At 48.7% G+C, this 14,070-nt stretch overlaps 1 protein-coding gene and 1 long non-coding RNA gene across 6 annotated transcripts in view; one reads left to right on the top strand and one right to left on the bottom strand.

The window, feature by feature from the left end:
• Positions 1–2,603, bottom strand: part of MEIS2 (Meis homeobox 2) — a 202,538-nt gene extending 199,935 nt beyond the window's left edge. For 3 of the 5 annotated variants that reach the window (XM_082618422.1, XM_082618420.1, XM_082618423.1), the window contains exons 1-2: positions 2,330–2,603; positions 820–1,052 (exon numbers count right to left, since the gene is read on the bottom strand). In XM_082618422.1, the coding sequence (XP_082474548.1) occupies positions 820–1,052; positions 2,330–2,341 (245 nt within the window). In that variant the 5' untranslated portion in view covers positions 2,342–2,603. Of the gene's footprint in view, positions 1–819; positions 1,053–1,750; positions 2,107–2,329 lie in introns of those variants that run through there. The other 2 variants (XM_082618421.1, XM_082618424.1) reach the window with 2 other exon arrangements.
• A 3,003-nt stretch (positions 2,604–5,606) lies between these two features.
• LOC309802672 lies at positions 5,607–11,804 on the top strand. Its single transcript, XR_014293852.1, has 2 exons — positions 5,607–5,675; positions 11,622–11,804. It is a non-coding gene; the product is annotated as an uncharacterized lncRNA (long non-coding RNA).
• Positions 11,805–14,070: the final 2,266 nt, after the last annotated feature.

Below are 14,070 nucleotides of genomic sequence, written 5' to 3'. Positions count from 1 at the left end.
TGTGTTCCTCCGGGCGGTTTAGCTACACCTCGGGATGCTTGCGGCCTCCGGCTTCAGGCGCAGTTGCTGTTTACCGACACTGTCCCCTCCCCTCGGCATCCCGCAGCCTTCCCCACCTACCCTCAGCTGGGAGGGCCCGAGTGGTACATGTTGGGGCCGTGCACCCCCATCCCTCCCCGAGTTCTCTCAGAATTTAAAATAATTTCCAGCCATCTCCCTTACTCCCCCCAAGAGCTGCTCTGTGCAAGCAGCAGCCCCTTCCACCCCGCTGCACTTCAAGGTCTGCCCCCTTTATTTACAGAGAATTAAGAAGAGGGTGATTAGGACTTCCTGGCCGACAGAAGCAGCCCTGATCCCAGCTCCAACTGCATTTAGTGACTCCCAGACTCTCGGTAGGAAACAGAAAAGGAAAAAAAAGTTGCTCCTCATCGGCAGGAAACTTTCTCCTTCGTCGGGGCCTCTGTTAAGGGGCCTGGAAGGACCAGCTCTGCGTCCTTTGGCCAGGAATCCCGTCCTTGGGGAGAAGGCCCTGGCCAGATTCTGAGGAATCAGTCACTCCCGGCTCTGGGGTCCGGAGTGACGGGGCCGTGGCGGTGGAGGAAGCCAAATCTTCCCCAGGACTTACACGCAAGGGGCAGAAGAGCAGGCCCCCTTCCCTGTCCTTTCCTAAGGCCAGCGGTTTCCGCCCCCCTACCCTAAGGAGAAATAACTCCCCACTTGGTCGTCCACCCCCTCATCCCCCCCACGGAGACACACACACACACTCGCACTCTCACTCACACAGTACGCTGGGTCGGGAGGGGGTGGAGGTTGGTTTACCCATAGATCGCGTCCTTGTCCCGCTTCAAGGCGTCGTTGACAGCGGATCCCATGCTGGCCGGCATGACATTGGGGTGCGGGGCGTGCGCGCCGTAGTGCTGCGTGGCGTGGAGCGGCGGCCCGTGGTTCAGGTGGTGAACCGGTGGGATCGGCCGCGGCGCGTGAGGGTCTCCGTACATGGAAGCAGGCACCCCTACTCCGTCCATCCCGCCGTAATGGGGCAGCTCATCGTACTGTCAGAACCCGGCAAAGGGGCGGGGGGCGCAGGAGGTGAGAGAGAGCGAGGAGAGCCGAGGGAGGGTAGGAAAAGAAGCAGGGAGAAGACAGAGAGGAGAGAAGTGGGGAAGGAATAGAGGCGCGAGAGAGGGAGAAGGCCAAGGGAAGAAGAGAGAGGAGGAGGAGGGGGCGGCGGGGGGGGGGGTGAGGCAGGAGAGAAAGAGGGAGGAAAATACAAATAAAAACAAAGTCAGAAAGGAGAAAAGTACCGAGCACGAGTTGAACACACAGAAACCAAACCAGCCGAAACAACGGAGTTGAAAGTTGGGGAGAGGGGTGTTTTTAAATTTAAAAGATGAAGAAGTATGAACCGAGAGCAGCGTTTAGAGTAGGGAGAGGGGGCGGTGAGGCCGGGGACTGAGGGGGCGCCGGGAGGTCCCGCTCGGGCGGGAGGCAGCAGAACCGTAGCAAGCCAACCGAGGGAGAAGTGGAGTTAGTGTGAGGAGGAAGCCCCGGATCCCACCCCTAACCCCCCTTCGCCTCCTCCAGAGGATCCAATAAATCAAAAGGCGAAATGAAACAAAATAAAGAGAAGAAAAACGCTAATAATCAGGACGAGAACGCCGAGGACGAGGGAAGGCTGGGGCCAGTGCCTCCCCGGGGGCAGGGAACAGAGGGTGGGGGTGGGGTGGGGGGGGAATAATGTGAAAGTTACCAGAAACATTATTTAGCAGCGGATTCCCTGCGTCCTTGTCAATTTCAGAGACAAAACAAGCAGCCCAGGCTAGTCTAGGCGGCGGCGCAGCGGCTGCGGCAGCGCGGCCCCAGCGGCGGCCCCGGCGGCGGCGGCTCCTACGCAGCCGGTGCCCGCCCCGAGCCGCGGGAGCAGCGGCAGCAGCGGCGCAGCAGCGGCAGCGGCGGCAGCAGGAGAACCGGGGGAATCGCGCTGCTGGGGTAAAAGCTGGAGCGAGGCGAAAGCGTGTAACAATTGCACTCACACACACACACACACACACACACACCACTCACACGCACTCGCCGCCCGCCCGCTCGCACAGCGTTGAAACACGCGCGCCCAGACACGCACACACGCACGCACACACACTCGCACACACGCAGAGGCACGGGGGGGAAAAGAAGCCGATGAATAATTTTGCTGCTATTTTTTTAAATACTGGCCGCCATCATCAAGCAGCGAGCAGCAGCAGCAGCGTTGAAGGGAGAGGAGGCATCGGGACAGGCCCCTCTTAGGAGAGGATTTATATCTAGGTAAGTGTTGGAGATTTAAACCTACCCTTTGCGCCATCAGTCTGCGCTCCAATAAACTCCTGGATGTGTCGTATATTTAATATCCCAGTCCGGATAAGAAAGTGATCTAGGCTGAAGATTCCTTTTTTTTTTTTCCAAACCAAGGAGACTTCTCCCAGTTTTCCAATATGTTATTTTTAGGGGGGGTGGGGAAAGCCCAGGCAAGACAACGAAGAGTTTTTTTTTTCCTGTGATATTTCTTCTTTTTCTCTTTTTTCCTCTTCTTCCTCCTCCTCCTGATCTTCCTCCTCCTCCTCCACCTCCTCCTCCTCCCCCCTCCCCTCCTCCTCCTCTTCGGTCCTCCTTTCCCCCTCTTTCTCTTCTCTTCCCCTCAGTTGGAAAAAAAAAAAAAAAGAAAAGAAAAAGAAGAAAAAGAAGAAAAAAAAATTGTCAAGCCCCCGAACTGAAGGTTACGAGCGGCCCGTCAGCAGCCCACATGTAACCGAACTGTCGTGTTTCATGGCTTTTTGCCACTCCAGCTGTCAATCAAAGCCCGGAATGTCAAGGTAGTGAATGAATGATGGTTGATGATGATGAAGAGGAGGAATCTTTCAGACCCGTTTTTTTCTTCCAGTAAAACTCCGCGAGGGGTTTCTGCTTCTTGAATTTTTCCTCCCCCCCTTAGCTTTGCCCCCGCGGTATCTATAATATGATCCTCTCTCTTTAAAGTATCGTTCAAAGAAAGCAGGGGGGGAAAAATCAAGGAAAAAAAATGAATAGTTTGCAAAAACTGGACTTCCTCCCCCCCTTTCCTGGTAGGTATTTTGTCTCTCCCTCTCTCGCTCGCTCGCTCGCTCGCTCGCTCTCACTCGCGCTCGCTCTCTCGCGCTCGCTCTCTCTCGCTCTCTTTCTCTCTCTGGGAGATGAGTGAGTGTCAGTAGGTGTTGGCAGGTTGGCTGCTGCCTGGCTTATAGAAGAGCCTCAGTTTGGCGGCGCGGGTCGGCGGCGGGAGAACGAAATGACGGAACCCGGAAGTCGTGGTGGCCATAGCCCGTCGTACGGCGGAGACACATCCCGGGAGTGGGGAGCGGGAGCGAGGAGGAGCGCGCCGCGCGGAGCCTCTGATATGCAGCGAGTGCGATCGGACGGCCCGGGTTGGGGGGGCGGGAGAGGCGGGAGGCGGGGGGCGGGAGGGGGAGGGGAGGCAGGAGCCCGGCCGACCCGAGCAAATCAGCGAGGCTGCTCCTCCGCGGGGAAGGCGCGGGGGAAGGGGGGGGGAGGAGGGAGGAAGAGGAGTGTGTGTGTGTGTGTGTGTGTGTGTGTGCGTGTGCGCCTGTGTGTGTGTGCGCGCGCGCGCACGTGAGGAAAGAGGGAGGGAAAGAGAGAATGAGAATGAAGAGGACAGGGAGAGCGCAGAGAGGAAAACTGCAGAAAACCACAGGGAAAGTACGGTACAGCCTCAGATTTTTATTTTTTTAAAAAAACTTGCTTCTAGTTCATTTCCCCATCACTCCCGGCTCCTGCCTAACGAGGTCGTGTCGGGGACGTTTGACATGGCGCTCTTGCTTTTGTTCCTTTTAATTCCGCGGGCCCCTTACTCCTCTGCCAGCCGATTATCGCGCCCCGAAGGCTTTCTGCTAACACCCAGAGGCGGCAGGATCTGCAGACCGTACCAAAGCCCGGCTAGAGTTTTGTTTTTGTCTTTTTAAGTGGTACTTTCTTCCCTGTGCAGATCCAGGACCCTTGTTGTCAACATTCATTTTCTTCTAGGACAAGAAGAGACCAGCTTAACTCAGAGAGCACTCCCTTCAAGCTTTGCGGACACGGGCCACCCTGGAGAGTCTTTGGGGCCCGCGGTGGAATCAGGAGGGAGGAATGGGAGGGAGTCGTTTGGGTGTTTGATGTTGTCTGATGTTGCCAAAGGGTGTGTGTGTGTGTGTGTACACGCGCGCGCGACTGGTGTGCGACTCCAAAGTGGATCTCACTTAGAGCTGGGAAGCATGGGAGAGAGAGAGAGAGAGAATGCATAGCGAGAGAGAATGCTTAGCAAGGAGGATTGGCCGGCACTCCCTGCCCAGCTTTGTTGTGGTCGCCCGGGGCGCAGAGGCCAGGCAGCGGTATCGCTGGCTAATGGCTGTGTTAGTTACACCGGGCAATTTCGGAGTATCAGGAAGATGGGGCCGACTCCGAATGAACTTTTCCAAAAAGGAAAAGGAGGAGAGTGGAGGGAAAGAAGGTAACTATCCCACATGGTTTGCGTAGAAAGTAGTTCTAGCCGATGTCTCGCCTGGCTGGAGCTGCACGCTGCCTCACCTCCGCGCCGCGGGTATCACGGCGGCCGCGCGTCAATCACTCCGAGCTGCGAGCTGGGGGCGGAGCTACGGTCTCCCCGCGCGCTCAGCTCTGCAGCCCCCGCCGCCCCCTGGCTCCCGGCAGCCCAGCAGCCGGGGCCTGCGCTCCGAGCGCGCCCTCTCCCCAACTTCTGGCTCTCGCCCTGGTTCATGGTCCCCGGCCCAGAGAATTGAAAACAGATTGTTCCTCAACAGCCGCCTCCTTCTCCAACTTTGAACCCATTCTGGAGAGTAGAAAGTAGCGAATCCTCTGCGCGGGGCTTTGACCCGACTTCCCGGGAGATTGCGGGGGGGGCGCTCAAGGAGAATAAAGTACTGTGTGTGTGTTTGTGAGTGAGAGAAGGAGAGAGGGAGAGAGAGAGAAGGGAGTTGGGGGGGAGAGAATGAGAATAAGAGGGAGAAGGAGAGAAGGCGGATAGGCTTTTTTTTTTTTTCCCCCTCCCTTTTCATCTTCTCTGCTTCACTGTAAGCTTTCGGGCAACTCTCAACTGGGCTTAGATCGTAGCCTGCAGAGACTCCAAGCGGAGTCGGAGAAATTTGGCCCCGTTTTAATAGGGCTGGGGAATGAGCTCCGGAGGTCAATAAAGCCCTCCAAAAATGATGAATGATTGAGCACCTGTGATGATGACAGTGATTACCAGAGCAATTAAACAGTTTGATTAAATGAGCCATCATAACAATGATGTCTGCGGGAAATCGGCCCTTACATATAAAGAAAGATAGTGTGGAGGGGCTTGCAGAGGCGAGGGTAGCGCGACGTCAGGGAGAGGGGCCGCGGACCGCGCGGTATTTGCCGGGGTGGCCGGAGCAAGGACTGCCGGGCGCGCGGAGCTTCGGGGAGGAGAGTCTAGCCCAGGCTAGACTTTTCAGCCACTCTTAAGCCGGGCTTCAAGCCTGCAAGAGCCGACTGGTATGAAACCTGCAGGTTGTGGGGGAGGGTCCTTCCCCCTCCACCTCCTCATTTTTTTCCCCAGAAGAACTCCAAGATTAAAAGCATCCTTCTTATTTGTTGCTGAGTTGTTCGTCGACGTATAAGAAAAGGTGAGTAAAAAAGGAAGATGCAAAAGAGAAGAAAAAGTTGACCTCCAGAATTTTATTATAAGAGGCAGTTGTTCGAATTCAGTTTAGCCGGGGCGGAAAGATGAGAGAGAAAAAAATCAAAGTGGTCTCGCTGCGGAGCATTTTCGACTTTGCCGAGGTCTTTATGTTGGTGGATCCACGGTCCCCGTTCAGCGCCGCTAGCTGAGAAGTTTATACAGTTTTTCAGTTTTGAAAGTCTTCTAACTGTTCTTATTTTCAATATTGCATATTTGTTGTCGCCAATAGGGTTATTGTTGTTTTAAATGCCCTGTACAGAAAGCGCCACTTTTCTTTTTAAAAAGGAACTCAGTTTCCTTGATAAATACTTCTTTTGTAAAAATCAACTTCGAACCGAACCTCTGCATCGCAGAGTTTAAACATTCAAAGTTGCTACCTTCTGCTTCTCTTACCATCACTTTTTTTCATAATGATATTTTGAAGTGAGGAAGCACTCCCTCAGCCTTTATTTAGAAAACCTACACTAGGATTTTTTTTAAAAAGTTTCTTCCATGGCAGTGCATCCGAGTAAAAACAATTCAGACCGACTGATGATTTCTATATTTTCAAACAGTTGTTAAGCTAATGGGTTGATTACTCCGTGATAATCTTGAGCTTTACAAAAGAAAAAGTTCGAACTCTATTGTCATGTGTTTTCATCCTTTGGGCGATGCAGAAGGCATTTTAACCCAAACTCCTTTCTTCCTCTCTCTCTCTCTCTCTCTCTCTCTCTCTCTCTCTCTCTCTCTCTCTCATATTCTGTAACTCCTTTTGCGTTTTATTGAGTACTTTAAAGCAAGTAACTGGGACAATCTGGTTACAGATGGGAGGAAGGGAGAAATAGAACATTTTTAGATACTGTTCAAGAAAAAACCAACCAATCATTCTTAACTCCAAAGACCTTAGTTAAGAAGTGTGAGTGTGTTAAAAGTGAAGTCCTCCTGGAAGAAAATATGTGTCATTTAAAACTTCACCAGTTGCTTAAGGGGAGAACCCCGAATTTCATGCGACTAAAGAAATTTTCACTTACCTAGTTGCTCGTAATTTATGAAACCGTTAGTTTAAGATAGCATCGCAGTGCAGTGAATTGCACACAAGATCAAGTTGGAGTTGATTCATGATGTCAGTTCTTGGTCAATCTGATGAATTTAAAGGACTATTAGTTTTAATCACCAACTTGCTGATGTTTTATTAATAGAGCTGAAAAACATTTAAGAACTTCATGGTCTCCCCTAACCCCCAGTTTCGCAGTCCCATTGAAGCTATTGAAAAACAGTGGGGTACGCAGCCTTTCTGATTTCTAGTCCGATAGTACGTTGTTGCTGATGCTCAGTTCTCAGCCTCCGCACTCCCACCGGGGCTGCGAGCCTCATCTGCTCTCCCACATTTGGGGTAAAGGAAAAGTAGGTGGGGCAGGCCCGGGAGACGGGCGTGAGATGGGGGTCGCAGGAGGCGGCACACACCTCCGTCAACAGCCAGCTCCTTTTGCCCAGGCTGGAAATGGTTTTAACAGGCGGTAAAATTTCATCTTGCGGTGTCAAATTGGGGTCATTTTGGGGTTAGAGTTCTCAGTGTCCGAGAGGAGCTGTCCAGCTGCGTGGGGACTCATTAACTGCAAAAGATCTGTTTCAGTAAAAACAATTCAAAGACAATCAGAAGGCTAAAGACCTTCTACAAATCGCATTTTACAAGTGCCCCAGAACAAATATGGATGCTGAAATCTAGTTCTTCAGAATCCCAAATCTGCTACTTAGCTCTGGAGTGGGGGTGAGGGCACTGCATAAAAAAAGAGGTGAAAGGGAGGGGACCTGATGGGGGGCGAATGGGAGGGGGAATCGGGCTTTTCAAATTTAAGGGTCTGTTTTTAATCACCTCTTTCTTATTGGAGCATCCCCAAGACTTCTGAGAACTGCTTCTTTTCTATTTTTACTTTTCTCTCTCTTTTTTTTGTCTCAACATGGAATGATATTATAGGTAACATTCAAGATTTTAAAAGAATAATTGAATGCCTCTATAGTTACTTAATTTAAAGGGCATTGTCTTTATGGAGAGTATTTAATTTGAAATGAGCAGTTATGAACCGAGACTCTATTTTAGGTGAATTTGCCCACCTTCCTTTAGGAGCTTGTGTTTCTTTTCACCTTTTTTTTTTTTTTTTCTAGAAAGTAATAGGTCCTCAGCACAGATAACTCCAAATTCTTCAGAACTCTGAGGTCTGAAGTGTTAATCTGTGTATTAAAATTGCTGGGTTTAAATCCTTTTTGTCTTCTTACAGCTGTTAGAACAATTGACGCCTTGCTAGAGGAGCAAATAAATCCAACCGTAATCTTATTTGTGACTTTAGTTAATGTTTTGAATTGGAGTATTTTGGATTAAGCAGGTTTTGTTTTGTTTTTTTCCCCTCTATAAGGTTAATTTTTATTTGTGGAGGTTCTGTTGGCTGGTTTGGAAGAAAGATATTATTACTTTAATTCAAAAAATTCCTTTAGGTAAAAGGAAAGTGCAGTTTTAAAATGACAAGCTAGAAGTGAGATGCCTGGGGTTTTAGAATAAAACCAAATCAATATTTTAGAGCAAAATATTATTTGAAAGAAGTTTTCTGTCTTGCATTACTGACTTCAGCAAGTAAAAAGGATCAAAATATTTTATTCTTCCTTTCTCTCTGGACTCCACCTCTGTCACTAGGTCTTTTCTCTCCATCTGCTTCACTGTTATTTGGGTTCTGAATGCAACAGTGAATTTTTGTAGTCTAGCTCTCTTCTCCAAGCCTCCCAGAGTATAAATTGTTATTCAGGAGTTTGATTGCGGTCCTGCAGAAACAGCCCTGAACCCAGTATCACTGGGACAAAGGCAGAGGGTCTCTCTTTCTGCTCTGACCTGCTGGCTGACAGTTGGAATTTTTAATATATATTTTATTTGGCATTTCCAATAACGTGTTTGCCTCTCCCTCCCCACCCCCTTGCAGCCATCTATTACTTTAAAAGCATCTCTTCTCTATAAAGCTCAGCTCATCCTTGTGAACTGTTCTTGACCTTCCCAGCGATAAAACCAGAAGCTCTGAAAGTTGCTCTAGGAAGAATTCCACTTGCTTTCTTACCTGTTAACTTTGCTCACTCTCCCGAGTTGGGATGAAGGGAGGGAAGGGGACCCCTTTTTGTTTGTTTTTGTTTCTTGGTCCTTTCCCCACTTAGGCTTTCTTCCATATGCCCCCCCCAATTAATGACAATAAGGCACCCCGCAACTTATGTTCTTACATAAGATGGGGTGGAATGATTTTACTTTCTTTCCTTTTGCTCTTATTTCTTATTTCTCCCAATTTTAGCTGCTTCAGTATCTCGCAGTAAGAAAGTATTTCAATAAATAGCCCTCTAGCGCTATCTGGCGGGGCTCCAAGCGCGAGTGAGCTCTCTCGCTGTCTCTGGCTCCTTCCCGCGCTCTCTTCCATCCTCCCTTCTTTCCTCACATTTTCCTCTCTCCTGCTCTTGTCTCTTCCGCAATCTTGATCCTATCCCCCCTTTCTCTCTTTCCTTTCTTCCCGCTGCCCCCTTTCTAGCTCCTACCCCCATTTGCCGCGCAGACAGCTGGAAAGACCCGGTCAGAGGCTGACACCCTCGGAACCAAGTGATGCTCCGGCGGGGGAGCTCTCCTAGGACCCCCACCTTCACCCAGCGTGGGTCACACACGTCCTTTGCCTTTGAGTCGCATCTTGCTGTAGCTTAACACGTTGCTTAAGTCTCAGCCTCTCAGCCGTCGGTGGTTTGGAGGGGTTTAAACTGCTTTTGTGAAGTTTGGAGGAAAGAAATCAGACACTGGAATCCCGTCTAGTGGAGCCCAGCTAAGTTTTAGGTCAGGAAGCCGAGTCTCAGTGCGAGTTTGAGGAAGGGTCGGGGCTTCGCAGGGGTGGGAACAGACCTTCGGGAGAGTGCTGGACTGGGGGCGCCAGCTGCCCCCCCTCCCGCCGGCCGGACCCGTACAGCACAACGGCCTGCTCCAGTTTAATATACTGGGCCTGTCCAGGATTTTTTAAAAAATAAATTAGCTCTATCGTCCCTATCCCACCACCACTACCACACCAAATTTGGAGAGGAGTGGAAAAGAAAAGTGGGAGTAGGAAAGCTCACTGGAAACCTCACGGGGCAAAGAAGAAAAAGACAGCAGAGACTGTGGGAACTCGCTTGAGGATGCAGTACTCATCAGCATCCTTCCTCCTTTCTCGAAGAGATTCGTCTTCTTATTTGTGGCTTTTTTATAAAACAGTAGCCGGTAAACCTTCAGCAGTGTGTGGGGAGCCGTCAGAGGATATAGGGACGGAAGGAGAGATTCAACTCCAACTGGGTGCTTTAGATTAAAATTCTCTCTCTCTCTCCCTCATACACACACACACACACCCCACACACACTCTGAGCCTTAGATAAATTTCCAGTCCTCCTTTGAGCAAATCTCTTCCATCTACTCCTTGAAACAGAGGAAAGGGTATGGGCCTGGGGGACAGTTAGACTCACTCAACTTTATGATTGCGTTTTCTAAAATTTAGTTTTGACCTTGCAAAGTGAGGACCATACCACCAATACAGACCCAGTCAGTGGATACTTGAAGTGAGGGGGCCTCAGCCTGCAGTGTCTGTGATCACACAAAGACCTCTTCCCAACTCAGAAATCCCCCCTCCCCACAATCTCAAAAATAGAATAGAAGGGAGGGTTGAGGATGACACAATCCTAGGTTCTCGTCCTCAAGAATTGCCCCCTCCCACTCCCATACTGAAGGAAGAAAGCACAGTTCGGTGTAATTAATTGAGGGCTGTTATTAGGTCATCATTAGCCAAGGTGCAAATAATTGCAGCCCATTTTTACTTAAAATTGACCAGCCCCAGAGTGATAGATCGATTTGGAGTATAAAAATGATGTATCAAAACATCAATGTCGATTATTTGAAATATTGTAGTCGAATTATTTTATTGCTTCATCGGTTAAGTGTCTGAAAGTGCAGTGTTCAAACATATACTTATGTTGTCAATACTGTCAGAACTGTCAGTTTTACTATACTGGATTTGTACTACATTTCGAATTTACTCATTTACATAAAATGCCCACCCTAGGATTCCCCCACCCCTACCCCATCTCTCTCTCTCCTCCCATCTCTGGAAAATCCGTGTCAGTTTCTTCAAAGGATTCAGCAATCTTTCCCTCAGCCAAAGTGTGCAGTGCCTCTTTTACTCAATTTTCCACATCGGATTACATGTCTTTTTCACCATTTCTAACTTTCAAAGGGAGCCTTCCTCCTTTCTTTCCAACTCTGCCTGCTCCAACCTTTTCTCTGAAATAGTATTGTAGCACTTGGAAAGCTTCAGGTTTAACTAGCCACATCTCAGCTCCAAATAAACCATTTAGGTAGAAAACCAAAAAATCGGACTTCACTGTACCTCCTTGGCTTCACTCTTGTAAACCGGGCTTCGCTGGGCACACGATCTCACACGTGTTAGGGTCCGTCATCAAATTACCTGCAGGATTCAAATATTACAGGGAAAATGAATTTGGAAATATAAATACTTTTTCTTTCTTTTTACTTAAAAGCTGTGATAGGAGAAAAAGAAACAATATAAATGATCGGCACGTTTTACCTTTAAAAGCTTTTGAACTCAATCGAAAGACACAAGTTGGAAGCAGAATTGACAGTTTTAATTCTACCCAGTTTCACCTGGCACGTCAGATCAGAGGCAATCATTTATTTTATGAGGGGTAGATGGGAAAGTCGGATAGAAAGCTTGAATCCACTGAAGTCTCTATCCTAAAAAAATCACAGAGAAATTACTGAAACGCAAACATTCCACCGCTCCACCCTCTCAGTCTAGACTAATTGAAATTTATAAATTCACATTCTGCCTAATTTTATGCTTTTTATTTTGTTTTCTAGGATTCCCTCCAAGACTGATAGGAAAGACAGGGCCACTTCTGGACTATCTGTGAGGATGTGTTTCTTTCTGTAACACTGAAGCACTTTTTATAAACCTTTTAATGTATTTAAATAAATCTATTTGGACATTAAGAGAAGCCATACATACAAAGATAGTTTGGCTTTATGCCGGCAATCCCAACATTAGAAAAAAAAATTCACAATCCAACTGAGAAGCTTTTCCATACCCAACCTTGGTCAAAAAAAAAAAAAAAAAAAAAAAGAAAAAGGAAAGCAAAAGAAAGTTTCCTGCGTGCATCTGCATGTCTTCGTGTGCATGATTATAAACATCTCCCAGTCCTTGTTTGCCTGTTACCTCCCTCCTGCCATACACTCGAAGGCAGAGGCATCGAGGGATGGCCCCCAGAGATCTGTGTTTACTCAGTTTTTTTTAAAAAAAATCTCTCCGCCATGTATGACAAGTGTTACTGCAAGAAATTCATCAGCCTTCTATAGATACTTCCAGTTTTACTGTAATGATCTGCAGAAGAGAACTGCTATCACTTTCTCACATCCCAAGGTGTTGTAGGAACTCACAGAAAGGGGACAGTGGCTGAAACGCTTAATTACAGTGGTGGGGGGCATGAGGCGGGACCGAGGGAGGGAGAGTGAGGAAGGTCTTTACCTGGCCAGTACCTGTAGAAAGCTGCAAATCCTCACGGCGAATATTTGGGAAAGGTAGGGTTGCCTTTTTGTTTGTTTGTTTTTGTAATGCCTTTGGAGAGAAGTGATACACTTGTGTAACAATTAGCTCAGACAATAAAAATAATTGGAAAATCAGTTGGAATTTCTGAGTTTTTAATTACGTTTAATTTTGTGCTAAGCCGTAAAATTACGAATGCCCCTCAACCAAACACTCTCCTCTTGTAAAGCGTTTAACAACAATTATTCCTTAATCAGTCTGAATGTGAGTCACAAATGATGCTTTTCCACATCAAAGGGACGTCCTTCGACGTTACCTTTTAGTCATAAGTAAGAGGATTAATTCCTATAATTAGAGGGATAAATATGTGCATAAATACATCTCTCACTCCTCTCCTTAAAAAAAAAAAAAATAACAATACTTTCACTCTGAGACGTGGCCGGCTCTGGTAGGGTAAGGATTTTTAATTGTCCGCTTCGGCCCTACACCCCTTTGCTGGCGGGCGAATCGAACCAAGGAGACGCGGGTGCGAAGTACAGACCCCCAGAGGGACACACACGCGCACACACGTGTACACAGAAACGCACACACGGGTCTGACAGGAGGTCCAGTGCTTGGGGTCCCAAGGCCCCCGCCAATTCCAGTGCGATCCTCGCAAGACAATAACCCACCCCCACCCTTGGCCCTGGCCGCGCTGCGAGAGAGTTCTCTTCCTGTGGTCCACTTGGCCTGGAAAGCGGGGTCCCTGCCCTACGCCGAAGCTCCAGGTTGACTCTTGCAGGCTACAAATAAAAATTGAGCATGACCTTTTAAAGCTCCTGTGTGAATATCTCATTTACCTAATGACTTTATGTCACCTAGGAAGAAGGTCAATTTCCTCTTAACCTTTCCCCCGCTGCTGCAGTAAGCATTCTTCCCTAATCAATGGTGGCTGGAATAATCAATTCCCATTTTATGATCGCTGACAAACTCAGTCTCTGCGCGGGGTGTGAGCGCGGCGGGGCTCGCTCAGGCCGGGACAGAGGTCTCTCTGGGTACACCCAGCTCCGCCCGGCGCCGAGGGAAGCAACTCGCTCTTCCGTCGAGTTCGGAGACCTTGGCAAACTTCCCTCCCCCAACCGCCGGCGCGACTTCTGAGTTGTCACTAATCCGAACCTGATATTCACCAGAGCTCCTTCGGTCACCGACAACGCTCCCCGCTGCTGCTGGGCCTCCCACCCGCCCCTCCTCGGCGTGTTTTCATTTCAAAGTCTGAAGGCAGGGATTGCCCGGACCCAAAGTGGGGGGGAGAGGGGGAGAGAGAGGAGAGAGAGGAGAGAGAGAGAGAGAGAGAGAGAGAGTGTGTGTGTGTGTTTTAGTTTCATTTACATTTAAAAAATTATTTTTGCCTTCTTCGGCGTGGATCTCTCAGCTCTTTCACTCTGTCTCAGCCCCGCTTACTTTGCATAAACAAAGCAACAACAGAAGCTCAGAGTGGGTGGATTCGTGTGGAAATGAAGTCAACTGGCAGAGTTCTCTCTTTCTCTTTTCCTATCTCCTTTCCTTTTCCCCCTCCCTCTCCCATCTTTCCTTCCTGTCTCGTATCTTCCTCCTCCTCTACCTCCCCCCACAATACTCAGTTATCCTAAAAGATAGGTTTATTAGATGCCACTTTGCCTCTATTTTTAGTTCCCAAGTCTGGGGAAATTACCAGGAAAATTACTAAGTCAGAGCTAATTTGAAAGTGAATTTGGGGTAGGTTCAACATTCTTGATCTTTGCAGGGCCT

This window comes from Mesoplodon mirus (assembly GCF_964341445.2).
Source record: "Mesoplodon mirus genome assembly, chromosome: 4".
Classification (NCBI taxonomy): domain Eukaryota; kingdom Metazoa; phylum Chordata; class Mammalia; order Artiodactyla; family Ziphiidae; genus Mesoplodon; species Mesoplodon mirus.
Note: the sequence above shows the minus strand (reverse complement) of the source record. Positions and strands in the feature narration are given on the sequence as shown.